The sequence below is a fragment of the Oculina patagonica genome, chromosome 8 (genome assembly GCF_052425735.1).
Source record: "Oculina patagonica isolate OP01 chromosome 8, crgOcupat, whole genome shotgun sequence".
NCBI classification, from domain to species: domain Eukaryota; kingdom Metazoa; phylum Cnidaria; class Anthozoa; order Scleractinia; family Oculinidae; genus Oculina; species Oculina patagonica.
This window is the reverse complement of record NC_135765.1, coordinates 23,868,658-23,895,325: the sequence shown is the minus strand read 5'-3', so window position 1 is coordinate 23,895,325 and position 26,668 is coordinate 23,868,658. Positions and strand designations below refer to the sequence as shown.

General features: G+C 39.0%; 2 protein-coding genes across 3 annotated transcripts; one reads left to right on the top strand and one right to left on the bottom strand.

Moving 5' to 3' along the window:
- Positions 1-1,195: 1,195 nt before the first annotated feature.
- LOC144663586 (borealin-like) lies at positions 1,196-14,921 on the bottom strand. 2 transcript variants are annotated; one of them, XM_078524601.1, is made up of 14 exons: positions 14,668-14,921; positions 13,653-13,747; positions 12,539-12,572; positions 11,956-11,993; positions 10,883-10,947; positions 10,706-10,755; positions 10,274-10,305; positions 8,077-8,130; positions 7,896-8,008; positions 7,001-7,096; positions 5,889-5,936; positions 4,087-4,171; positions 2,553-2,642; positions 1,196-1,865 (listed from the first exon to the last, which is right to left on the bottom strand). In XM_078524601.1, exons 1-14 carry the CDS (start codon positions 14,807-14,809, stop codon positions 1,815-1,817), a joined length of 993 nt encoding a protein of 330 aa, XP_078380727.1. In that variant the 5' UTR covers positions 14,810-14,921; the 3' UTR covers positions 1,196-1,814. The 2 variants fall into 2 exon arrangements, with proteins under 2 accessions (XP_078380727.1, XP_078380728.1); XM_078524602.1 differs by having other exon boundaries at positions 10,706-10,752.
- Positions 14,922-14,967: 46 nt separating this feature from the next.
- Positions 14,968-26,433, top strand: LOC144663593 (BOS complex subunit TMEM147-like). Its single transcript, XM_078524610.1, has 7 exons — positions 14,968-15,129; positions 15,254-15,323; positions 19,534-19,599; positions 20,091-20,196; positions 24,139-24,254; positions 24,474-24,595; positions 25,365-26,433. The coding sequence occupies exons 1-7, from the start codon at positions 15,053-15,055 to the stop codon at positions 25,495-25,497; spliced, it is 690 nt and encodes a 229-aa protein (XP_078380736.1). The 5' UTR covers positions 14,968-15,052; the 3' UTR covers positions 25,498-26,433.
- Positions 26,434-26,668: the final 235 nt, after the last annotated feature.

The window sequence follows — 26,668 nt, the reverse complement described above, 5'->3', positions numbered from 1 at the left end:
TCGGGAGTCAGCTGTATCTCATACATTGAAGCAGGTTAAAGTAATTGGATGCCTTTATTTATAGTTTTGAGCAAATACCCACTTTAGTAAGGATGTCAATGTACATTTAAACTCACGAATTCATGTAGAAACTATACAATGCACCAAAACAAAGAACTTTGCATAGAGTATTTACTAAAAATACAACCGAATGCTTCTCACAATTATTCATTGTAAGGGGGCAAAAATGTCTAAAAGTACAACATTTACGTCAATACAATTTTAGTTCTATTTTGTGCATTGTCCTTACAAAAGAGGACCTGGCTGAACTGGAAAACATTAAAACGACGTAGTGGCAACTTCAGCTACCCGGGAAAAAAGTGTGTCAGGGAAAGCACGGTTTTGTTGCAAAACATCTGTTTCTCGTGTAGCTAAACGGGGGACACATTTGTTTCCCCGATAAGTAAGGCCATTAAACGCTTGTGCAGACCTTTTCACAATCAAACGCCGTTTTACAAAATCATTTATCACTGAGGTGGCCAGCCATTTGTTTTAACACAACTTATCAAGAGAGTTAGGGTGGATTTATTTGCAACATACGCGTAGAGTCGTCGCATTTGCCCGTTGAATATTTTTTAGCTCGGAAAAAATAAAACATTCCAACGGGCAAATGCGACAGCTATACGCACCATTAATATGGCTGATTGTCATAGGGCGTTTAGTGAAGAGATGTCATGAAAGTTAGCGAATTGAAGGTACTGGGGTTCTAGTGAATTCCAAGCTCATTTCACGGGACTGTTTTCCGACACTTGACGCGTGTCTGATAGTAATAAGAAAACCTGTCGCCTTACACCGTTTTTTCTCTACTTTAATTAGTTTGGTTTTAATAAGGGCCTCTTCATCTAGAGCAGAGCCAGCCGACCAGTTTTATAGCCGAGATCTCCCCTCGTCGTTAGCAAGCAACTGCAATGGACGTCAAAAGTAGTTGAGACAGTAGTTTGAAATGAGTGCTAATTGCAATATCGTCTTTTTTCCACTTCAAATCCGGTGTTGATTGTCAACGCCCCCTCCCCTTTTCAGTGTTGTACACAAGCGAAGCAAGTCTTACAGATTGCAAATTCAACATTGTTTTCGGGGGGATGGGGTAATATCGAAGGGGTGCGGGACAAAATTTGTCCAAGGTACACGGAATGCGCCTCAAAACAATAAAAATGTCTCAAAACTTTTGGCGTTTATTGTGTTCACAGCTAAGAACCTTCCAAACCAATCTTGAACTTGAACTGAGCCTGCCGTGCGGTTGGGAAAAGAGCGACCCTGGAAAGTTCTTAATGGAAAGTTCGAAAATCTTTGAAACCAATCAAACTTGATTCTGCAACAGAACTCTTGTGCGTCGTTCGTGTCGTCAAGCGCGCAGACTCGAAGTACGAAATTGCTTCCAAACTGTTTCAAAATGGCGGAAGGGGACTTTAAGTAATCGAAAGACCCAAAAAACAAACAAACAAAACAACAGCAACAACGGCAAAATAAAAAATACTAGTATATGAATACAAGACAAAATTCGTATAGCTTTGCCTCCACATAAAGACACCCTACGTTCATACATTGCCGTCAATTCAAACTTTAATAACGGAAGACTACTATTTCGAAAACGATAATTAAAACAATTTCTTGATAACTGAGTTTGATTAAAAAGGATAGCTCATTGCCGCTTATATTACAAGCCTTATGCTAAAAATGTTGGTAATTCGCCCGGTTATTCCAATCTTCAGATCGTGCTGTTTTACGTTGCTTTCTTGCTATTATTTAAAGCTTTAAACCGGCAAAAACGAAAAAACTTATTTATTCTGTGCTGGAGTAGGAAGCACCAGTAGCTGTGCCAGTTTTTGCTGCAAGAAAAAAACGTAGAATTTTAACTGTTAGTGTTTGAAATCAAATGGACGAGCTGTAACATGTAACCTTTTGCAAAAATCTGTGTAGTCTACAGCTCACGGGTTCAAACTATCTATGGCGATATTACTTGTCGATAGAGCTATCCTTCGGGAAGAGGGGGAGGGGAGGGGAGGGATACTTTTTTGCTTCGCTCTGTTTTTCGGAAGCTCCAAAACATACCTAGTCAGGGTTCGTACTCTTTTGAGCTTTTGAAATTCTATGACTTTCCATGACCTTTTCCACGACTTACCGGTAAATTTACCCTTTTCTGCACAAAAAATAACCCGCCTAATTTATTTTGTACAATCAATACCATTTCCCATGACTTTCCATGACCCAGACTTAAATTCCATGAGTTATTAGGTTTTCCATGACCCGTTGGCCGTACGAACCCTGCTAGTTCTTGGGCAGTTTAACAATAATCGTTTAATTTTGACAAACAGGGCTAAACATGGCGAGGATGGAAATGGATTACAGTATAAAGATGCGAATTTTTCGCCTTTTTAAGTTGGAGAACAAAAGCATCCAGTTTGCCAACATCTTGTAGCGAGAATTACTCTTCGTTGCTTTTTTTTTTAGCTTAATCCATAAATCAACTCTGTATACCCTCCATAAAAACATCAAACAAACAAACATTTATTTACCTGTAGTAATTCCACGTTTTTCCTGGCCGCTTCGTTCAGTACAGCAGGCTGTGACGGGCTCAGGTGAGATGTTGTGTTTAGATGAAAAGTCTGAAATGCACAAGTATAAAGTTCGTCAAAAGTTACTTCCATAAAACGGTAGACATCTGGACATTCACCTTATTCGATGGTTTAACATATAATACGCGCGGATATTTTGCGAGTTGCGTAGTATTTTACGGGGCTCGAAAAAATACGAGCAATGAGTAAAATGTCCGCTCGTATTATATGTTAAACCATCGAATAAGGGATTTATTATTCCACTATTTTTTCCACTAAGATGGGTCCGTATTCCTTAAGTTGGTACGTCCGTATTTTCGCCCTGTTCTACAGTGTAATAACGTGGCTTATTATATAAACATCAGTGAAATACCAGGAAATCTTTCGCGCGAAAAAATCATATTTTCACACGTGAAAATAACATGTTATTTTCACATGTGAAGATATCGATTTCGAAACGTGTTCTGACAAGTTTGCCCTGTTTCAATGCTGAATGAGCCAAAGTAAATCGATATTAAGTCGAAACATCTTCGGATCTTCCTCGGCAATCTTCGGATATTTTCGGAAAAGTTCGGAAACATTCGTACGACCTTCGGAAAACATTTTGCAAATCTTCGGAAATCTTCGGAAAATGGTCGGCAATCTTCGGCAAATCGTCAAAAACATCGTAATTAGTAGGTTTATATAATAAACAGAATATTACATGGTTGCTTGGAGATATGAAATTTATCTTCTCGTGTTCAAATCGATATCCCACTCGTTCGCTGCGCTCACTCGTGAGATATCGATTTGAACACTCGAAGATAAATTTCATATCTCCGCGCAACCATGTAATATCCTCTATATATTTTGCGCGTTCTTCTGTCCTAACATGGTAAAATGGCGCAATAGTGGAATAAAATGAGACTGAAAAAATTGACAATGTTATAGTGTAGCTCTACAAAATCCATCTATAAGCTATGCGCTTGTTAGAGGTTTTGGATAGCTGCAGCTTAGCATTAATCTGGAAAAACATACGGCAGTTTGCTTGTGAGTGATAGCGCGGGTTTAAAGGGATTGTGTCACGGCTGAGTTTACTCGATATGAAACTTAACGTTAGCGAAGAAATTTCTTTTTTTGATATAAATGGCAAAACCATAGCTTCATTACAAACAAATATGTCTCCTGGGCGTTATAATTTAAAGCTACAAACAAACGAGATTGACTTTGACAAGTTTTCAGCCTTACAGTGTTTTAAAAACCCATTTGATTTCACAATCCGTTTTAATCTTCTTCAATTTCTGCCCATCCGTACATTCTTTTGAATTTGCGGTGTTATTGAAATGTCCCATCACTGTTTAAAGTGATTATTTATATTTCACCCAATTTTGTGGCCATTTTCTCATATTAATAGTTTAAAAATCAAAACCTAATGAACATTTTACGAAAACGGCACTTTACTGATGAAATTACAACCGGGAATTTGTATCACTTAGCTGAGATTTATGAATCTTACCCGTCCATTGCCAAGGGGAATAAAAACCTGGGCGTTTGGAGTTGGCCCGTGATTGACAATCGGCGATCCACTCAAAGACATGATTCTGCAAATCAGAACACATGAAACATACTCAAACAACACTATTAATTTTATAAAATGGCAGGCTTTGGACACCATAAATTATGACAAGTCAAGCCTATAAACGAGGCAGTTTAAGGTGGGGTTCCCCTGTAGCGCGAAAAACTGCTCGTGCAAATGGTCAACACGTCCTTACGTTATTTTACCCGCGTGGTTAATGATTGGCTATACATTGAGAAAAAAACAACAAATTTGATACTGAGTACAGTGGGACCCCGCTTTACGGACACCCGCTTAATACGGACACCCCGGTATTACGGACAGTTTCGTTGGTCCCGACGAAAACCTTAACATTTTCTCTTAAATTAACCTGCTTAAAACGGACACCCGTTAATACGGACAACGGACACTTCCGTGTCCCGAGTTACAAACTCTTATACATTTTAAACCCCGCTTTACGGACACTGTTTATCTGTGCACCGACAATTTTCATTGTCGCGATTATTTGCTAACTTGAAGACACTGGACCCTAGACAAAAAATGACAGAATTCGAAGAGTTAAACCCATTTTATTTCAAAGAGTAGCTTAATGGCGTGACTTACGGTGTTTGAACCTTGTAATGTTTTCCGGCTGACTGCTATTCCTATTTAAAAGTTTCACTTTCTTTGCTTAAAGCTTCCGTGCAAAGTAAAGTTGCGGACTCTTTCAAATGAGTTTGTAGATTTTGAGAACGGTTAGGGTCAGAGTTTTAGTTACAAAGGAAACTATAGAAAACGTTCTGTTGTTGCTGAAATACGTTTTATTTCTTGTATATAGTAAAGTTGCGACATTTTCAAATTATTCCACTGTTAAGTTTATTAATAGTTCGAGTGTATCACTAGATTGTAGGTTTTTTGTAAAAACTATAAATTTTAGTCAGAGAGTTCACAGTTTGCATTTGTTACAGTTACAGTACAATTAAATAACGTTTTGTTGCCGATAAAACATGTATCAGTGACTTTTTCGGAGACCCCGCTTAACCCTATTCAGACCGGGCTTTTTTTGGTCTTTTCAGACCGGGGGGGGGGGCGGATTCCGCCCCCCCTCCGTAACTTCCAGAATATTTAAGCAATCACAATGAAACTTACAGGATATATAGTATGTCCCAAAATATATCTTTTGCTATATGTCACGTGGGATGATGACGTCACATCACATGACAATGACATCATAACAAAACAGCCATATCAAAACAGCCGCCATCTTGGATCCGCCATCTTGGATTTCGAATTTTTTCAAAACGTCAGAAAACCGCCCAAAATTACTGGAAAATACTCAAAACCAATAAAAATGTGCTTAAAACCCGTAAACAGATGAAAATAATTGCTTTAAAGTTATTTTTCATTAATAGAAACAGGAAAATTACAAATTTGGGAAAACATGCCTGTCAAAATGCCGTTGCCATGGTGACGTCAAGTTCCTGACACAACAACCTACCCTACCAAATTATTCCCAGATAAATTTTAGATAAAGTCTCAAAGTTTGGCAGCGTTTGGTTGAATATTAAAAAAGTTATAAGCGTTCAAAGTCGGCGCGGGCACTTTCCGCCCCCCCCCCCGGTCTGGATAGGGTTAATACGGACACCCCGTTAATACGGACAATTTGGAATGTTCCCTTGGTGTCCGTATTAACGGGGTTCCACTGTAGTTAAAACAACAATTATAAAAACAGCAACAATCTTTTCACGTAAAGCTTCGCATACCTTTCTCCAGCTTTGGGTTCTCGCAGTAGAGCTGGGGTGAGTGGTAACCTAATAATTCAGATAAATTTAATAAGAAACGCAGTAATAAGACAATTTAGTATAATTTCCAGAGGTGATTACTGTTGAATAATCCCCAGGACTACGTCTCAGTGACTATATAACAGGAGGACAAAACGGGGTCAAAAAGAAGCTGTTTCACAGAAAAGCTGTTCTTCATGCACTTTCCAGCTGGCTGAGAAAACGCACGATTTCTAACGAACGAGTCATTAGATTTTCATGAAATTTTACAAGTCATGTTATCACCTTTATAAAGCAAGAAAACTGCTGATTAAAAAAAAAAACCAGCCAGATGGTTTTAATGATTTTTTCTCATCCAGCTGGAAAGTGCATGAAGAACAGCTTTTCTGTGGAACAGCTTCGTTTTGTCCTCCTGTATATAACCAGATTAAATAACCAGAGCTTGAAAGAACTTTAATGACTTTTGAACGGTTACACATTTGGACGCGAACATTTGCCGTTGCTTTTTTGTCATGTTTTAACCAAAGGCCGAAAGTTCTTAGCCAAAACGCCTTGTAGTAGGTGTTCAGTTCATCATGAACGTTGTTTTACGTTCATCAAAGTCAGTGTCAGAATTTTTTTCCTGGGGGGGGGGGGGGGTACTCGATAAAGTTTTGTACGGGGAGGCTCCGCCCGGAGATCTAACCCCTTACCCTTTTATATACCATTTTGATAGAAAAGGTACCCCTTTTGTATACTTTTTATTGCAAAAAGGCACCCCTTTCATATAACTACACGACATCACATTTACCTAAAACAGAAAGTTTTCTTGTTATTTTTATGTAGCGTTTAATAAATTACGACGATACAGCCTAAAGTTGCGTCTGCTCGAAATATTTAATGTAAAGGCCTTTTAAAATATCATTATGACAGATTTCCCTACCCTTTCATATACCTAAATTTGTGAAATCCCTACCCTTTTATATACCTGGAGCCTGAAAAAGGTACCCCTTTCGGGCGGAGCCTCCCCGTATAGGCCATTATAGGGAGTACCCCCCCCCCGGAATTTTTAAAGCAACTCCTGACTGCAATTTTAGTATTTTTCATTTACTTACCGTGGGTCAAACTTTGGTGTCACCATCGGTGTGTTGCTATAGGCTACTGCCCTTGCAGCTGGAGTCACAAACTGAGCTTTAGATTGTACTCGTTTGCTACAAGTAGAATAACAAAAAGTGAGCAAAAAACACAAGAAAATACGTGCATCTTGTGGAAAAATAATCAGTACAATTGCACAAATACCGTATTTTCTAGATTAAACGCCGGGCCCCGAATAAACGCCGGGTCTCCAAGGTAGAGTGGTAAGTAAGCCTTTTAGGCATTTATTTGAGGTGTAATATACTTTAGGTATGATGGCAAGATACATTCATGTCACAACTAATGATTAAAAACCCTTGTTTAATAAACATTTTGCTCAAATAAACTGCACCATTCAAATAAACGCCGGATCCACGGAGCCAAGTTTGAAATAAACGCCGGGGGCGTTTAATTGAGAAAATACGGTAATTAAAAGGCTCCGTGGAAAAAGGGTGGAAGTGATTTTGGCTAACATTGCAAAAACAACTCCAAATTTTTCGTGTGGGTTTGTGTACCAAGTTAAACATTGTACACGGTACTGTATTTATTCTCGCTGGATTTTTCTCCATTTCCGAGATATAACGTATGCAAAAAACTCGGATTTTCCAGTGGGCATCTTTAGGAGTTTCCTTGTTGAAACAGTACAAAGAAACTTCCAAAGGCGCCGACTTGAAAAACCGAGTTTTTTTGCATACGTTACTTATTTCTTAAAAACGAAGCAAAAGCCAGCGAAAGTAAAAACAGGACAATGTTTAACTGTCGTTAAACAAACCCACATGGGAAATTTGGAGTTGTTTTAGCACTTTTTATTTTTAGCCAAAAATTCCTAGTACAGTCCCTTTTTCCACAGAGCCATTCAATTAAAAGTCCTTTTACCTTGTTCGTTTACCAGTAGAGGGTGGTGCCATCATTGAACCGTTGTCTTTTGTTTTGCGACTCTTAGCAGATCTTGTACCCTTGTCAGTTGCACTGGGAGATGCATCTTTTCTCTGCAAAAATATATGGTACAAGTTCAGTGGCCAAATAAGATTTGTTGGCCTTTATTACCGGTATATACCTTTCTTGAACGTAAAGATCTACAAGCTGTGGTAGGCTCCAAAAACTCAGGCTCCTGCAATTTAGAATAAATTAGAATCAGTAAACACCCGCATATAAGAAAAAGAGGATAGAGAACATCAGGCTGAAAGCTGGCCAATAAAGCACCATACATATAATAGCTAATTCAGCCTAATGAATAAAACATGTCCTTACAGTATAATTTATAGAAGAAACAGGATGTCAGAATAGAAAAACAACTCATTTAAAACTACTACGGTGTGCATACCACAGACTTATATTTAGCATTAGTAGTATCTTAGCTGTGTTCTATTGAAAATTCGCAAATCCGATTGGTTCTCCCACTGTTTTCTATTCGCCGATAGAACAGTCGCGCGCGCGTAGCTCTTTAAGCGGTAAATTTTCTTGTTTTTTGTCTTCAAAGTGCTCAATATTGCAGGTTTTGGACTGCAATCCTTTAGAGTTTCTACTAAAACAATTAGACTACTCACTCTCGTTTTCTATGAGCGATAGTGAACTCAGCTGCGCCTCGTTGACTATTCGCTCACAGAAAACTCGGGCTCGTAGTCTAATTGTTAAATAAAGATGTATTTCTTTGAAATATTTTTTTTTGTAAGTAATAAAACATTATATGTTATTAAATCTTTGCAATGTATAATGCATAGTATTTTTGAAACATTTTATAAACATTTTCAGGCTGATTTCTCACTAAGCACCCAGTAAATAAAAACTTGATCAGCCTGAACCCAAAATCATAGATTCTCACAAGCAGGTGTTTACTGCAATTTAACTAAGTAATAAGGGGGTTTGTTTTTTGCTCCATTTCAGACTTGTGATATTACAGCAAAAACCTGCGTATAAGAACCTAACATTTAAGAACCTGTTAGGCTAAAATTTCAGTTTTAAGCACCCTTCACGTAAGAAACATTTTAGGCTAAAATCCTAAAACAGGTTCTTATTTTCAAAAAAAGAAAAAAATAATCTTCTCAAAAATATAGAATTAAAAAATCTTCTCAAAAATATATTTATAACACAGTCTGTACACATTATAGTTACAGCATAGTTACATAAAACTTGTCCTCCTTGAATATAATTATTAACTGAGATGAACAGATGCACCTTTGTCCTTATGAAATCACAGTACATGAATTGCAGGTTACAGTATAGGTTTGATTTTAACAGAATCAAATTAAAAGAGTACAGTATTTTGCTTACTGAAGCCTCCAAGAATACTGTCATTGGACATTAAAGACCAGATCATTTTAAAATTCTACTTTATTTCTTGAACAAAAGTTAAGAACCTAGTTAGCCTAATTTTACACTAAATACCATTTATATATTATGAACCTGTTTAGGCTAACTTGAAAAAACCTAGGTTCTTATACGCAAGTTTTTACTGTACCTGTACTCTAAGGAACTGTTTCTTTCAAATTTAATCACATTAATTATGTGCACTTTTTTTTTTTTTTTTTTTTGCTATCATCTAATAAAGAGAGGGTTGACTCAGTGAAACCACTAACTCTCGGAAGGAGTTAATTCATTGGTTCTTAAAACAATAGATAACAGGCGACAACAATGCTCCTAGCCCTGAATAACAACAGAGGTAGTGTTTACAACGGGTGAATGAAAATAGAGGTTCCAGAGAGGTAGTGTCTTACTGCAAGAGGGGGAGTCATTAAAGGGGAGGGGGGTGGGGGGGTTAAAAGAGAGAGAGGGGGGAGGGGAAGGGGCTTAATTTATGCAAGGTTTATAGTTCCCAGACAGGAATAACCTTGTGAAGAAATTATTCAACATGACACGAGCGTGGGACAAAGAAAAAATCTGAGTCCCCGACGGGAATCGAACCCATGGCCTCCCAGATACCGGGTTGGGCGCTCTAACCAACAGAGCTACGCAAGACTGGTTGTGAGCTGGGCTCACAACCAGTCTCTCGTAGCTCAGATGGTTAGAGCGCCCAACCGGTATCTGGGAGGTCCGCCATGGGTTCGATTCCCGTCGGGGACTCAGATTTTTTCTTTGTCCCACACTTGTGTCATGTTGAATTATTTCTTCACTATTTATCACCGCGCTTGAAATTTACCATCTTTATTATTTTCTAGGAATAAGCTTGTTTATAGCAACCTGTTAGAAGCAGACAGTGATGTGAGTCACGAAGTCAAAGTTCTTATATTATGAATTAGTTAATGTTAAATACTCACAGTAGTCTGATCTCCATTTTTGACCTTTAATCCTGAATGTGTACAAATATGAAAAAATATAATTTTTTTTGTTGTACAGAATTAATTGGAGATAAATAGCACATGCAGGGTCTTATTTCTGTGTTTTTAAGGCAAAAAAACATTTTATAGCGATTTCCAATTGGTGTCAAAAGACCAAAATCAAAGTAATCACTTTCAATCTCAAAGGGCACAGACAATCCTGACCTGTCCAGTGAACCAATCAAAACTTAAAGTAAACCAAAGGAAATGCAAATTACCTTTAATTGGATACTCAAACCCCTCTGAAACACACAAAATACCCTGACATTCCTTTTTGTCAGCAAACTTATATAACAATGATTTCCAAATGCTCTTAAGTAGGCTGAAAAAAGGTAAATTTAATTATCTTGTATTAATTGATGTCTTTTATACCTGTGGGAGTTTTTAATGGCAAATTCCCTAGCTCAGTGAGTGGACCTCTGCTAAAAAAGATACATTGCAGACGATTAATTAATTACTGACACATTTTATAATGCAATATTCATAGTGTTAAGAAGAAAATACCAGCGACAATTAGAAGCACAAAAATAAGCAAGTTTTAATCCACACCTAGCAGCCACATCTGGTGCTGTTTGGAAAATCGCTCTTGTCATTTCACTAACAACTTTTGATGCCTAGGAAATAAACCAACCAAGTACAAAATTAGAGTTTTAACATTGTACTCTTTCTTATTTCAACTCTAAATGCTTAACATGTTAATCTGCATGACATGTTGTCTATTATGGGAGGTGTGGTGGCCTAATGAGTGGAGGGGTACAGGGGGGCGGGAGCACGGGAGAAAAGGGGCGGGAAGCGGGAGGAGAGAGGGCGGGAAGCGGGATTCCTAAAGTGGCGGGAACCGGGAGAAAACGAGTGAAATTTCGTAACATTTCATTATATTTCGCAATAGACATGGAACGAACAGTGGAGAACAGCTACGGAAAGGGGTGGGAGGCGGGAGTAAAAGGTACGGAAGGCGGGAGTAAAAGGTACGGGAGGCGGGAGGTTCAGACCCCCCTGTCCCCCCCACTAATGATTAGCGTGCTGGATGAGATCAAGTGGTCCAGGTTCAAGCCCTTGCCAGGGTCACTAGTGACAGTGTGTTCCAAAAGGCTAGGCTTAAGCCTGCCGCACACTAGAGCAACTAGCTGAGCTATTCACCTCACGTGCCTGTTTGCTAACTAAAGCCATTTACTCACTGCACATTTAACCGCAGACAGCGAGGAAAGTGCTTAGCAAGTTTGATTTGGAACCCGCCATGTTGAATCACGTGAGCATTCTGCGTGTGTTTATTGGTCAGTTGATATTTCTGGCTGAGCAAGTTGCTCACGTCGCCCGCACACGTTGAGGATTTTGCCTCTCGAGGAAAAAATATCAAACACGATTTCATAGATATTTTCCTCAAGGCCTCGCGAGGCAAAATTCTCATGAAAAATGTCCGCACCGTGCAAACGGGCACGCGAGGCGGTTAGCTCAGCTAGTTGCTCTAGTGTGCGGCAGGCTTTAGCTGCATTTGTAATGGCCATCCGATCTCAAAGACAATGTGAGTAAGCAGTAGCACAAGATGTTGCTGTGAAACTGTCAAGCTGATCCATAACTGATCCATAACTGTCTGTATCAATATTTATAGCTCTATCACACACCTCAGTTAATGCAGTGTCATTCACTTCACCACCCTGAGCTGAAAAATAAACAAAGTTATGTAATGAGTTAAACACATGGCTAATTATCAGGGCCATACCTAGCAGGGGGGGGGGGGAGGGCAATTTAAGAGGAGAGCGGATGCGCGCAGAACTTTTGTGCCCAAGCAAAAAACAATAATTCCTTTTTTAACATTCTTTTTATAATAAGTTGAGATCTATCAAGGCAATTGCATGACTTGTACATACTAGTTATTCAACACTTTTGAGTGGTGTTCTATGGAATATCCCACGAGCCAAGAAAATACGCTTACTAATTAAAATTTCATGGAGAATAAGACCGCAGCACACAATGGGAAGGTGTAGTTGAATACCATCAAATATTATATACAACGGCTTTCCTGAATTCTTATTGGCTTTATTTTCTATGGCATGGTATAAAGTCATGTTCATGACTGTTTATTGAACTGTCACAACTGGGTGAAACAACAGCAACAACAGGAAAAGAATGTGACTTCAGTGTTTGCACTTGAGGACAGGGTCTGTAAAGGAATTATTCCATGATTTTTTGTTGTCAGTTACATACCTAAGTAATCATTTAGCTTTGTCTTTCTTATGCTCTGTTGAAATGAGATAAAACAACAATGACAGTGTTATGTAACTTAGACTTGTTTTATTATGTAACTGGCATGCCTGAGTTCCAGCTTGCCTGGGTCAGACAAGCAACTTTTTAATACCGTATTTATTCGATTAAGTGCCCTGGGCGCTTATTAAATTTTTGGACCTCGAGGGTGGGCGCTTATTCGAGGTGGGCGCTTATTCGAGGCTGGGCGCTTATTAAATTTTCGCCATTTGTAGCAAGTAGTACGTTTATTTTGCAAGAAAACAATGTATAGTAACTAAACGTGAAGGTGTACGAAAGCTGAATTTAAAAAGTTTATACAAAGTTTCAGTAAAAAACTTAAAAAACTCGGTCTTCGGGATCGTCTCTAAGTCAATTTTAATCTCAACTTCAACAATAATCAAAATTCCTCTTGGGGGGTGGGCGCTTATTCGAGGCTGGGCGCTTATTAACTTTTCCTACCTACAGGGTGGGCGCTTATTCGAGGTGGGCGCTTATTCGAGGTTGGGCGCTTAATCGAATAAATACGGTACTTTTCCGTTCAAGGTAGATGCCTTGCCTGGGTTCTTGTTCATTGGGCAAGAGGGCTTGAAAAGATACTTGCCTGGCAAGAAAATCTACTTGTCCAGGACAATCCAAAGGATTTTCTTTAGATAAATATTTTATGGAAACATGATTCATATCATTCATAGAGTTGTAAGAAAAAGTTGCAATGTGATTTCTCTGTCTACAATGTATTCTATAGATGTGTAGTTTGTTAGCTTTGTAGAGTTTTCTTGCATCCTTAATGTTTTATTTTACCCCCAAAACAGTTGCATACCTTCGATGCACGATGGCCTGACACTGAATACTGGTTGCCTGCCCTGGTGCTTTCAAATGATACTTTTGTTCGGGGGTTTCAAAATGTTTTGAAGTAGGTGTCAGCCACTGGAAGACTAGGCGACATTATGTGACTTTTTTGTCACAAGCTGCTTGTTATGTCCAGAGCAGCCAGCGACATATAATCAAGTAGCCGGCAGAACTCCACCTTGGCTTGTTTTAAAAACCCTGACTGTTTGAGATAACATGGCTTACTTACCATGGGAAGTTTTAAGATTTCTAATGAAAAGGCTCCCTTCACTTTACAGATCATATCATAGCCTCTTGCTTTCATCTTTTCTATTCGCTCTTCAACTGAATAAAGCAATACAACAGTAATCAGAAGTCCTTCAACTGTGGATAAGACTTTCTTGGAATAATAAATTACAAGTCATGGCCATGCTTACATGTACTTACTATCCCTTGCTCCTGCTGTTGGGTGGGAAGAGGGACCAGGGGGGAGGGGAAGGTGGTGGGAGGGGGGAGGGGGTGGTGAGTATTCTCAACCAAAACTCAACATGTCAAGAGTTGAATTTGATTCAAAAGAATATTTTTCATAGTTTAGTAATAAGAAAAAATACCCCATGGATCAGTTCATAGGAATCTACTATTTATTTATTGCTATCAATATGTACCAATCCGTTCTGTTGCCTGCTGCCAGAGTTTTCTGTAAGGGGTGAACAAATACATGTTGTGGTTTATTTTTACCCTTGGTACAATTTGGAAATATTTTTTTTCTTTGTTCTGGTGCAGGGTAATATATGATAATGAATATATTAAAACCAAAGGAAATTACCAGATTGTACCAAGGATACACAACATTATATATAGAATACGGTATGTGTGACAAAATCTGTTTAATATGCATTTGGATGAAATACCTGCAAGATTTAATGCATGCTAATTTCTCAAGTAACTACATAACTATTAAGCTTGCTTTTCAAGTCTGTCAGTAATAAATGCTTTGCAATAATTATAGATAATTTAAAAAATGACTTGACAAAAATATTAATAATCTCTACGTGTTTTGCAGAGCGTAATGGCTGCAGAAAATCAAGCTCGATTTCTTTACACGAAACACAATTACAACCAAGAGGTTCCTAGGATTTTCTTTTACAACCCATCACCTACCATATTCTCCCATATGGGACGAAGATTCTGTTAAACGAATATTAAACCTTTAAAATCGTGACAGTGTAGAAATCGTTAAGAAATAACGTAAGCAATACATGTACCTTGCATGTTCAAATCTTTCAAATAAACGTCCAACTTTGCTTTGCGTTCATCGATGCTCATTGAAGTATCAAGGTCGCCTTCGGGGAGCATTGGTCGCTTGCGACTTGTTTGATTCTTCCTCGTATTTTTCCTTCGAGGCATCTTGTTTCTTTCGAAACCAAAAAAGAACAACAGAAGTCCAAATTATAAACAACGAAAGGTTATAAATTTTGATAATAAGCCCGCCAATATTCGCTCTCTCGAATTTTGAAAGTTCCGCCGCAGATTTTACGAGCCTGCGATACAAAGGCTATTGCGAGGTTACCAAGCCATCCTTCCTCGGCAAAGCGGCCATCTTGCTTTGTGAAAAGAAAGTTTATAATATTCCCAGTTTGCTCTTTAGAAATGACTTTATTTCACTTTGGGAATTGTCTGGCCTTAGCGTATTTTCCTTATTTTATTGTCTACAAATGTTCTGGACTGTAAGTTTGGAGTGTTTTGAGTATGATTTGCGTTAAAGTTTGCGTGTGCACATGTGATTCATGTTTTGGCCGGGCACATGTCTAGATAATAATCAATCCAATTTTTTCTTTTATTTTATTTCAGCTCTGAGTACAGCGCCTTTTGGAGATGTGTTAAAGCTGGAGCTGCTTATTTAGTAACTCAACTTTGTAAGGTAAAGTTTACTAGAGAACTTAGTGTTTCATAAAATATATAAGTTAATATTGTTCTTCAAGCCCTCTATAAACGATTTTATCATATTTATAAACAGCTGTTTTTTATTAATAAAAATAGCACCATATTCATCAACTAGTGACTCTATTACTGAATGCCAGGAGGCCGTGTTAAAATATATAGGGGAATAATAATAAAGTATTTTTTCGTTTGTCTCACGACGTAGTGTCACTTGTGATGTAGATCGCGACGTTTCGACTGCACACTGCTAGTCTTCATCAGGCGATAAGGTCGACTGGTTGTGCGTGAACTTATAAAGCACGCTGCTGCGCTGTGATTGGTTGGTTTTCAACAGCTGTGATTGGCGCATTTCGATCCTCGCTGTTTCTGTGTCCTGTTGTTCCCTCAGCGGTCCGCTGTCGCACAGTTCTCTTGTTGTTGTGTTTTTTGATCGTGGGCATCCACGCCTCAGGAATTTCAATTCCATTATCCCTGTTGATGTTATTAGGGTGAAGTCTTATGTGAATTGCCTCTTTGACCCTGCGTTTGTACCAGTGTTGGTCGCGATCAATAAACTTTACCTCATTCCAAAGCGGGTAGTGTCCGGTGTTGTTGGTGTGTTCTGCAACGGCGGAGGTCTGGGTACGGGCGAGTCGGATGTCCCGGTCGTGCTCTTTGATCCTGTCTTGCATTGGTCTTCCCGTCTCACCGATGTAAACTTTGCCACATTCACAGGGAATCCTGTAAACAACGCCATCTTGCTTAGTGGAATCAACAGCGTCTTTCGGCCGTACTAGGTGTGATCGTAGTGTGGTTTCCGACTTGAAAACAGCCCACACGCCTTGTTGTTGTAGGCAGCGGCGAAGTTGTTCGGAAAGACCTTTGACGTAGGGTAAAACCGCAGTAGATTTAAACTCGGTCGTAGGCTCAGCACTGGTGCTCGGCTTTCTGGTCTTGGTGATCTTCTGCAAGAAAGAAAAAGGATAACCATTAGAAACAAGAACAGATGACAGATGTTTTTTTTCCTTGGATATAACAGATGGTTTTGTTACGAGGCGTTTAGCACGATCGTAAAGACACTTAACAATACCGCGTTTTACTGATTGAGGGTGGTGTGAATCATACGCTAAGTATTGATCAGTGTGTGTTGGTTTTCTATATACGCTGGTGGTGAGCCGGCCGTCTGGTTCTCTCGAAACTGTGGTGTCGAGGAAGGCGATTTTGCAGTCATTCTCTGTTTCCATGGTGAAGCGGATGGAAGGCTGCTGGTTGTTAAGATGTTGTAAGAAGCTGTCGACACTCCCGCGATCCAAAATGGTGAAAGTGTCGTCCGCGTAGCGTTTCCATATCTTAGGCTTGTAGGATGATGAAGTTATTGCCTGCTCCTCAAAGCTCTCCATGTAGAGATTAGCAACAACAGCGGAAACTGGACTTCCCATGGCTGCGCCTTCCCGTTGTTCGTAAATTGATCCGTTATACTGGAAGTATGTGGATCTCAATACGAAATTCAAGAGGTCAGTGATCTGAGAAGGTGTGAGCGTTGTGCGATCGGCAAGGCTGGGATCGTTCTTTAGTTTCCATAGCGTGGCCTGTACAGGGAAGCTGCCTATGTGAGAAATATTTCCTACCACCGTGCTATCAAGCAGAGTCCTTATGAGGCAGTTTATGGCATTAAGCCACATAGGGAGCAGCTCTCCCCTTCAATGGCACCTGACGAGGAAACTGAAGTTGAAGCCCCAAGTACTACACATTTGGAGACAGATGAAACTGCCCAATCATCTAATGAACGGTCTAAGAAGCGCAAAATGATCAATGAAAATCAGGAACAATATAACACGAAAATGAAGAAACAAACAAGGCAGCAGAGCTTGCGAAAGAAATCTTTCAAAGTGAATGACATGGTGTCCATTAAGATTGACAAAGTTGATAAGACAACACCCTTGCATCCAAATTTGCTCATTGGAAAAATCACAGCCATCGAAAATAGCTATGCCAAAGTAGTCACTCAATTTGGCCAAATTGAAGGGTATAAAGCAACCACTAGACTGGAACCATGCACAGCAACAGGAGTCCAATTAAATTATGATAAAGAAATTACATTTTCAGTTGCATGTAAGGCGGCACACAATTTCAATTGAAACTTGCTTACTATGGACGCATTATAGACAGAACTCGAATTGAACATTGAAAGTTATTTATTATGAACTCATCTTGAGATAAATATTTATAGACTTAGATGTACTTTGACTTTAATACTTTCTACAAAAAATGGAATTTGTTTTGCATTTTGTTAGTATGTAAAATATTTATGATTTGCATTATTGTTTGAATAAACACAAAAATCAAATGTCTAAATACCTGTTGCTTTTAGTGACTGGCTGAAAAAGCATAGGGTGACTTTAGTGTGTAGTGCCCCTAACCTTAAATAAAAGCTAACCGCAAGCAAACTGAGTGCTTAACCCTAATCACTAAACTGAGTGCTTAACCCTAATGACCCAAATAAGTGGTTTACCCTAATAAGCATATAGAATGGCCCTATGTCAGACACTGCAGAGCCTCAGTCTTGGTAAAGAAGCAATACTGCAAATGTTAACTCTACTGTGTGATAGCCATAGTAATTTGAAAAATTGAAACCAGTACAAAAAAATGAAACCAGTTTAAAAATTTCAAACTGGTTTGAAAAAATTTAAACCAGAGGTAAAAATTAAACTACAACAGATACGAAGTGGGCTGAATTGGTCACTGCGAAATCCGAGTTACCTGTTAAAGGAGACAAGATGTTAGCTAGGTAGGCGGACAAATCATTTGCAAAGGTGTTGACGCATGATACAATAGGTCTTAAAGGTACGTCGGCCTTGTGGATTTTAGGTAAACCGTAGATTCTTGGTGGCTGTTTGTGTCGAGGTCTGATTTTGTTGTAAACAGCCTCTGATAGATCTCCGCTTCGTTTCAGGGTTAGCAGCTTTTCGGTCAGCTTTCTGGTCAGACGGTCTGTCGGGTCTTTGTTCAGGAGCTGGTACGGTCCGTTCTCGATCAAGGTAGACATCTTAGTGCGGTAGGTATCAGTGTCCAAGACTACACTCGCACGCCCTTTGTCAGCTGGGAGAATCATGATGGAATCATCCTCCTTTAGGCTTTTAAGCCCGTCTCGCATTTCTTTCGTGATGTTAGGCTCTGGTGGTTCTGCCTGTTGAAGAATGCTGTTGACGGCTCTTCTGACAAGGTCTGCTTGCTCGGTGTTGAGTTGTCTGACAGCTGATTCGACACTGGCGATAATCTCCTTGGCAGGGATGTTCGTAGGAGTTACGGCGAAGTTCAGTCCTTTCCGCAACAGAGCTATCTCGGCGTCGCTGAGGGACCTAGAAGAGAAATTAATAACCCAGTTAGTTTTGTCAACATACGGTGTACCAGCAGGGGAAACAGCCGCGTGTTTTTCGCGCACAAGTTTTTCAAACTTCTGCTTTTGTTTGTCTTTGGTGGAATAAAAGACTCGTTGGGTGTTGATCTTGATCTGTTCTAGTATTCTGTCTGCGTCTTCCGTCGATAGAGCGGATGTTATGCTCTGTGCAGTGGAGTCTGCTTCCTTCTTCGCATCTCCCTTGGCCATCTGCGTCAGTCTGATCCTTTCCCTCAGGAATCTCATTGATGCAAGTTCAGCGACTCTGCGCGCGCCCTTTGTGGGAACTGGCGGTCGGACTTGTAGATCTTTGGGGACAATGCGGTTCTTAATGCACCTTGTAAGAAAGGTAAGATGGTTAGTAAAGCGTGCGAGCTTGCTCGAGCAACGCTTATGTCGACGAATCAACCTTAGGGCTGTGCGCCCATATTTCAGGTTAATATCGTAAAAAATGTTGTGGTTAATCATCGTGGTAGAATACAATAATAATAAAGTATTTTTTCGTTTGTCTCACGACGTAGTGTCACTTGTGATGTAGATCGCGACGTTTCGACTGCACACTGCTAGTCTTCATCAGGCGATAAGGAGACTAGCAGTGTGCAGTCGAAACGTCGCGATCTACATCACAAGTGACACTACGTCGTGAGACAAACGAAAAAATACTTTATTATTATTGTATTCTACCACGATGATTAACCACAACATTTTTTACGATATAGGGGAATATTTAACTTAAAATTAATTATCTCAGTCAGTCATAATTTCTTATTAGGGGTTATAATAATTGCTGGGCTGACTGTTTTATTTTTTTCAGATGTTGGTGCTAGCAACATTCTTTCCCACATCAGATGTTTCTCCAGGCTATATGGACTTCATCGGGGTAGGTGTTTGACGTTTTGAACTACCGGTAACCGGTAACCTTCACTTGAAACACACAGAATCACTAAGCTCAACACTTCTGGTAGCCAAGGTCTCGCACAAATAGAAAAGATTGTTTTTTTTATAGAGGCATTTCCACCCCTTGGGAGAGAATAGGGAATTCTGTATTAAAGAAACCTTATAATATAAGTGCCAGAATCTCGTTTCTGGCAGCGTGGCTTGGACTCATTTTCACTTCTATAAGCAAGAACCTTGAATAAGTACACAAATGTTTGTGACAGTCGAGATCTACATGTAGATGGGCAACAAAGTCAATAAATTATCACCTTTACTACTAGAGTCTGTTGGTTCTGTCTGTTATTTTAGAGGGACAGTAGAGTCCTACATGGACGATCAGTCAGTTGTAGAGCTGCAGTGCCTACTGTGGCTGTACTACCTTGTTACAGTTACTGCAAGGTTAATAACAATATACAATTTGTGATTGTCTTTCAGGAATTTCTCAGATCCACAGTCGACTTAGCTGATCTTGTCGGTCTCCATTTAGTGATGACCAAGATTGCTGGCAAGGGTGAACTAAAGGTTTTAGTGGCTGGAGTAGGTAAGTTAAAACCATACATACCGTAAAGTTCCGTGTATAAGCCGCACCCGTAGATAAGCCGCACCCCCGACTTGGAAGCTCAAATTTTGGAAAAAAATATACGGTCCATAAAGTTTGAAGTTTAAGTGAAGTTCTATTGGTAAACAAACAAGAGCAAACAAGCACAGTTTCGAAACACTGACACGGTGGTTGTTGCAATGTTTAATATAAATGAAGTCTTACGAAAGCGAAATTTCACTTGTTATACCTCCCTTTTAGTTTGAGTTCACAACATCTTAAACTTGGATGCTCTCTTGATATCATTTTTTCGAGATTATCACTTCTAAATACTCCTGAAACACTTGTAATTCGTTCGAATCGTACGCGAATGATGAATGCTTAGTAGCCAAGCTTTGAATTGTAGAGAGGAGTCTGGGCAATAAAAACAAACATGGCGGCATTTTCTTCGGAAGAAACCATGTTTTTATTTCAAGATTCTTGGAAACTGCTACCCGCAACAGGATCAAAACTTCATGCAGAATAAGAGTTTGTTAATCTACCAGATGCATTTGTTGTGAAGGTCAATAAAAAAGCGAAGCGGTAGGCCATTTGCCTTGTGAGTACTTGCGTTTATCTTGGTGCTTTCTCGCACGCGGCGGATTTCAAAGACATGATTCGAAGTGACCAGCAGGCTTCACTGCAAACAGTTTTGCAGAGGAACTAAAAGGCAGTGAACAACAAAGTTTTCAGGTTGTTATATGTTTATTCAATGACGTCTTGAGAAGTTTTTTTATGAATATTAATTAGGCCCTTGTGAACTCCAACCAGAGATGTTTCCGTAGATAAGCCGCACCCCCGATTTTTGACTTGAATTTAGAGTAAAAAGGTGCGGCTTATACACGGAACTTTACGGTAGTTTGGCAATATTTATTTACTTACTGTGTAGCCTTAGATTAATTGGAAAACAAATTTGTGACCCTCCATATGAAAAGGGGGCTTATCGTAACAGCGTTTCAAGAGCGTTTTTGTTTGAAACGCGTTTGAAACCCGTTTCAAATGCATTTGAAATTCGTTTCAAAGTGTTTGAAACGCGTTTCAAACAGTAGGCGTTTGAAACAATGGTGAAACCCATTTGCATGTGTTTGAAACGCCATGCTTAGATTATCATTACTGTTCAAGCATAATTTATTCAAAATGTGACAACGATTTCATCAAATTATACAGTGTCTACAGTACCTGAGGAAATCAGAGAATGATGATGTTGCAGCAGGAAAACTTTTTGATTTGAGTAACATTTTCTCCTCATCAATAAATCAGCGTGATGCACACTTGTGTTAATTGCAAGAGCTTGTCTGTGAATATTGCATTGTGTACAGTTGTACAGTCTATAAAATATACTTACATCGTATGTTTAATCCACATCACTTTGTGTCTGAGGCATGTTGAAAATTAAATATGTAACGCGTACGGTAAACAAACACATTCGCTGCACGCAAACTATATCACCACATATCCTGAAGCGTGTTTCTTGCTTTTGGACCATCTTGTCGCTTGTTAATTCCCTTGTAACTTGAAAAACCAAACTGAACAACACATTTAAACTGTCCGTTCGGTTAACCGATCATTTTAACTTTCAAATCTTGACCGCCAAATAAAGTAAACAAAGTATCAGGTTTTATACAGATCGTGTGCATTGTCACGTCTCACACATCAGGTTGTTTTCTGAAGACTTGAAATATATCACATTTTATCGAGATAATTTCGGCAAATAAGCGATATATTTCACTAAACTATAGATTTTAAAACGAAAAACTTATGTATGAACAGTTTAGTTACATTTGAAACTGTTGCGTGTAAAGTTGAATAAATTTCACAATTAATCACGTGCGAACTCGTGTAACCTGATGCTTCAAACCACAAGCGGGGCGCTTTGTACGTTCAACAGCGATCATTTGAAGTTTCCGAGGTTTCATGAATGGAGAATGGCAATGCACACAGGAGAAAAGAAAACTGCAAATTTATGTTCCCTGTAAACACACTGCAATATAAATATTAGAAATTGTATCGATTGATCGATGAAAAATTTACTTTGGGATACCAGATGCACGTTTTCGGTGAGTCGCATTCCTTCAAATGGAAATACAGTCGCCGCTGAGTACTCGAGCGGCAATTGATTTAATTTTATACTCCTGTTAGTGAGAAGTAATACCAACCAGCTGGCTTTATCACACAGCGATTCTGCAGTTAACAGTTCGAAAATTAAGACAGCTTATCAAAACTTCTGCGATAGTGTTCAGTAAAATGAACACTGCTATGTTATGTTATTTAGCAGCGCTCAGTAAAATGAGCGCTGCTAAATAACTGCCAAATGGCTTCCGCGGAAAATTATTTTGTGCAGTTAAATTGGAGCTAATCTACAGCTTTCGCTAAATTCTGCAGAATGTCTGCCATTTGAAAGCAAAAGGGCCGCAGAAAGGCTTCCAGTCCAGTCAAAAACAAACTTTTCACCGAGCTTCCAACACGGGTAGACGTCATATTTTGTTTCGATTTGTTACCGGGATGTTCTGTGAAACCGTTCCAAAAATTACTACTGAGAAACTGTCATAAACAATGCTGTCTACCTCCTACGTTCAGTAATAATTATGCTCAAATAATTTGGCGTTTCAAACCCTATAAAATGCGTTTTCTGCATTTGAAACGCTCTAAATTCAAAAGGTGTTTGAAACGCGTTTGAAATCTGTTTGAAACTGTTTGAAACCCGTTTCAAATGCGTTTCAAACGCTACGTTTAAATGCGTTTGAGAGAAATTACGTTAAGCCCCCTTTTCATATGGAGGGTCACATTTTTCTTGAAAGTGTTTTGACTCATCTACATATACATTCTTGCTCTTGAATTTGTGGAATTGGAAAACAAGTAGGTAGTAATACAGTGGAACCTCGATATAACGAAGGGCCAAGGGACTGGTAAAATATGAAAGTTTTACGGCACAAGCAGTAAAACGCAGTTAATGGAGCGTGACGTGCAAATCCCTAATCAGTTTATTACGTACTGCATTTAATTATGTTACATATTTGGCGACAATAACATGATGTCTTTGTTTTCCCGCTTAGTTTAGTTGAGAACCTTGAATTAGCTTATTGTTTCACCTATTGCACAAGACTGTCTAGTCTTGTCACAGCATGATCTGCAAGATGGCAGTTTTCTATTGGTTGCAACCATAGCCATGTCTAGCTATAAAAGCAGTATGATTCAATGTAAAGGCACTTCCCTTCATGGTGTGCTATAATCAGTAGGCGTGCACCTACCAATAATCTTGTCCGATCTGGTGCTGGCTTACCCAGTGCCGGGGAGATAGGTGAGGCTTCGAAGGTCACATGTTCAGTTTGACCGTCAATTTGACCTGCCAATACTCTTGTCCGTTTCCAGTGCGGTAGTGCTGGAGATAAGTGAGGCTTTATTAGGTCATTGTATTTGAGGTCACGTGTTTTTATATTGACCTGCCAATACTCTTGTCTGATTCCAGTGCGGGGCTGTGCTGGAGATAAGTGAGGCTTTAAAAGGTCACGCAACTCAAAGTCGCTTCTCATGCCAACCGCAGGGATGTGTCCCCCCACATTACGCCAAACATACATGTGTGCGGCTTTTCTCTAATTGTTTGATTTGATGGGCTGCAATAATATTCATTTTTAATGTCATACCAAAGCAAGCTGTCAGGGTACACAACAATCACGGAACAGGGACATTAAGTTCGCTATAACGAGGTTTCATTATAACGAGGTTCTTTTTCATATATTTTACTATTACTGGGGCAAAGAATATCGTTTGTTATATCAAGGACTTCGCTATATAGAGGTTCGTTAAATCGAGGTTCCATTGTACATGAGTGCTTCTTGTTGACTATGTTTCATAAAAAAACCTTCACAAATGAATTATTGAGAATATCTCTGATTTTCTCTGTTTTAGGTTGGGCTACAGCAGAGCTCATCATGACACGCCTTGTTCCTCTGTGGGTTGGTGCTAGAGGAGTTGAATTTGATTGGAAATATATACAGATGAGTTTTGATGCTAATGTCAGCCTGGTAAGTAATAATTGCTTTCTAAGTGTCAGTGAAGATGGCTAACAATGGGAAAAAAAGAACTTTTGCCCTCTTTTGATTTTTATATTTGACTAGTGTTAGTTTTGAGCTTCAATCTTATTATGAATCCTGACTGCAATCAAACCCTGCCTGCATCATTTCTGTTCCCTGTACTACAATATAGTTAAGCACTGACAATAATGTAATTCGTTGTGTTTTCAGGTTCAGCATATCTCTACTGCAGCCTTAGTTTGGTTGTGGAGCAGGACTGACCTGCAAAAATCTTTCCTGCCAATAGTCATGGTGTTCATGGCTGTGACTTGCTACAGACCTCTCCTTATTGAGTAAGTGCACATATCTGAACATCAGGCATGGTGTTCTTTAGTTTCTGGGAGGGTTTATTATTTTATAAACATAAAAAAAGACTTACTGATCTTTTTTGAACAGGGCATCAAGAAGATACACCGTGGAGCCCCACCTTACAACCACAATGTAAATGCAAACACCTTGTTATTTTGGCCACTTTCTTTAATTTATACACATTCCCCACCAAAACTTAATAAATCAGTCATTTTCTTCCTGTTGATACAACCACATTTTTTGGCTCAAAGTACAGAAGTTTCATTAAGTTTTTAAGGGCAAGTACTAAAACCTGAAACAATGAAACAATGCCACCGAAATGAAGAAACCAAAACAAAACAAATGGTTGAAATGAGTGAAACTACAAAATTAAATAAAACTACAGGCTAATGTGAGCATTATTCAGGCTTACCTGAGTGCTATTTAGGCTAACCAGGGGCACTCCTGTTAGCCTGTTTACAGTTACCTTTTAAGAATTACTGCAATGAGTTTCACTTGTTTTGGTGTTTTATTTTTTTTTCATTTTGCTCATTTCAGCCTTTTTGGTTGTTTTGGCAGGTTTGGTTTTGGTGGTTTCATTTCAGCAGTAACTTTGTTTTATTGTTTCAGGTTTTAGTACATGCCATAACTATTGTGATAGTTGAGAGGACTTGAAGTGCTGTGTAGGCAGCAAACTCTCATAGGAGCTCAAACTGTAAAGCATTAGCAGCAGAATAATAATCATGCTAATGATGTTTTGATTATCTTTTGCAGAGTTTTGAGTCATGTGTTGGGCATTCATTCCTGGAGTTTGCTGCTGTTAAAAACCACCATCACTTCCTGCATTGGTCTTGTTGCTCTTCAGCTGTACCTTACATTAACCACTGGCAAACAGGCCAGGACATAAAAAAGAGACATCAAACTTGTTATTTATTGACCCTGGAATCCTCAACAATTCTCTTTAAAGACCAATCTTGTTAGTTTTTCAACTTGTTAAAGGAGCAATGTCACGACATTTTAAGTCATTTTTTCTGATTACGGTACTTTAAAATTGAAGGAAACCTCAATATAATATTTTTCTATCATTGAAAAACAACAAAGGATTAATAAAAAACCCCAAAATAAACAAGGATGGTTTTGACTGATGAAGATTAAGACGGATAATGAATGACAAAGTGAACTTGTAAAAACTTGCCAATTATATCAAGTTGTGTTGTCCGTGACATAGCTCCTTTTAGTCTATGCTTTTAAAAACTACTTAGATTGTCTTATTATTAATTGTAAACCTTGAAAAGTCTTGACATTTAAAAGATTTGCATTCTCTTGTTGCTTTTGGACATATTTTTAGTGAGCAATTTTCAATGCCTGACACTGCTAACAGAAGTTTGTGGGCTTGATGTCACATCAGAGATCAGTCAAACGTCAGTATGGTTAACAATTTCATGCTTTGCCTAGTATATTTTTTTGCCAGGCAATAAGAATTGTTATTGTCTAAAATATCACAATGGGTGCTGCCCATGACTTAATTAGCATATTATTTTAGGCAGACTGACTGTTTTTTTCAACATTTTTTAGCAAAATAAGATCAAGCCTCACAAGTTATCAGCATTGTTCATGCATGTAAATTCTTTTCATTCAACATACAGCTGTTTACTTGTTGATATGTACATGATCTGTACATGTTTAGTGGTATAGCGGTATAGCTACTAAATACAACTGTGAAATTAATAAAGTATTAGTGAGATTAACTGTGATTTCTTTGTTATGTCACTTTCAGAGATGTAGCTAACAAAAAACTAAGCTGGCTCATTAAATGACCAGATGGCTTTTCTGGTCTTTATATCCTCTTTACTTTTATAGTGAAATTTCAGCCAGTGATAAGCTCCCTTTCAGCCCATGAAATTAGCCGGTAACTGGCTCTTAGCTACATCCCTGCACTTCAGATGTGTTTCTGGTCAGCCACATGCACACTCATTACTGAAACACTACACCCACTTTGGTTTTATTTGCAATGGGGGGCGCGGTGGCGTAATGCATGGTTAACGCGTAGGACTGCGGATAGAGCGGTGGCCGGGGTC

Bases quoted from the DNA above. Each gene is read 5' to 3' on its own strand.
- LOC144663586 (XM_078524601.1), bottom strand. From the start codon at position 14,809: ATGCCTCGAAGGAAAAATACGAGGAAGAATCAAACAAGTCGCAAGCGA. The intron at 13,748-14,667 runs GTACATGTATTG...TGCTTTATTCAG, and splicing joins GAAAGATTTGAACATGCAAG to TTGAAGAGCGAATAGAAAAG. The intron at 12,573-13,652 runs GTAAGTAAGCCA...TCATTTCAACAG, and splicing joins AAATCTTAAAACTTCCCATG to AGCATAAGAAAGACAAAGCT.
- LOC144663593 (XM_078524610.1), top strand. From the start codon at position 15,053: ATGACTTTATTTCACTTTGGGAATTGTCTGGCCTTAGCGTATTTTCCT. The intron at 20,197-24,138 runs GTAAGTTAAAAC...TCTCTGTTTTAG, and splicing joins GGTTTTAGTGGCTGGAGTAG to GTTGGGCTACAGCAGAGCTC. The intron at 24,596-25,364 runs GTAAGTGCACAT...TATCTTTTGCAG, and splicing joins TACAGACCTCTCCTTATTGA to AGTTTTGAGTCATGTGTTGG.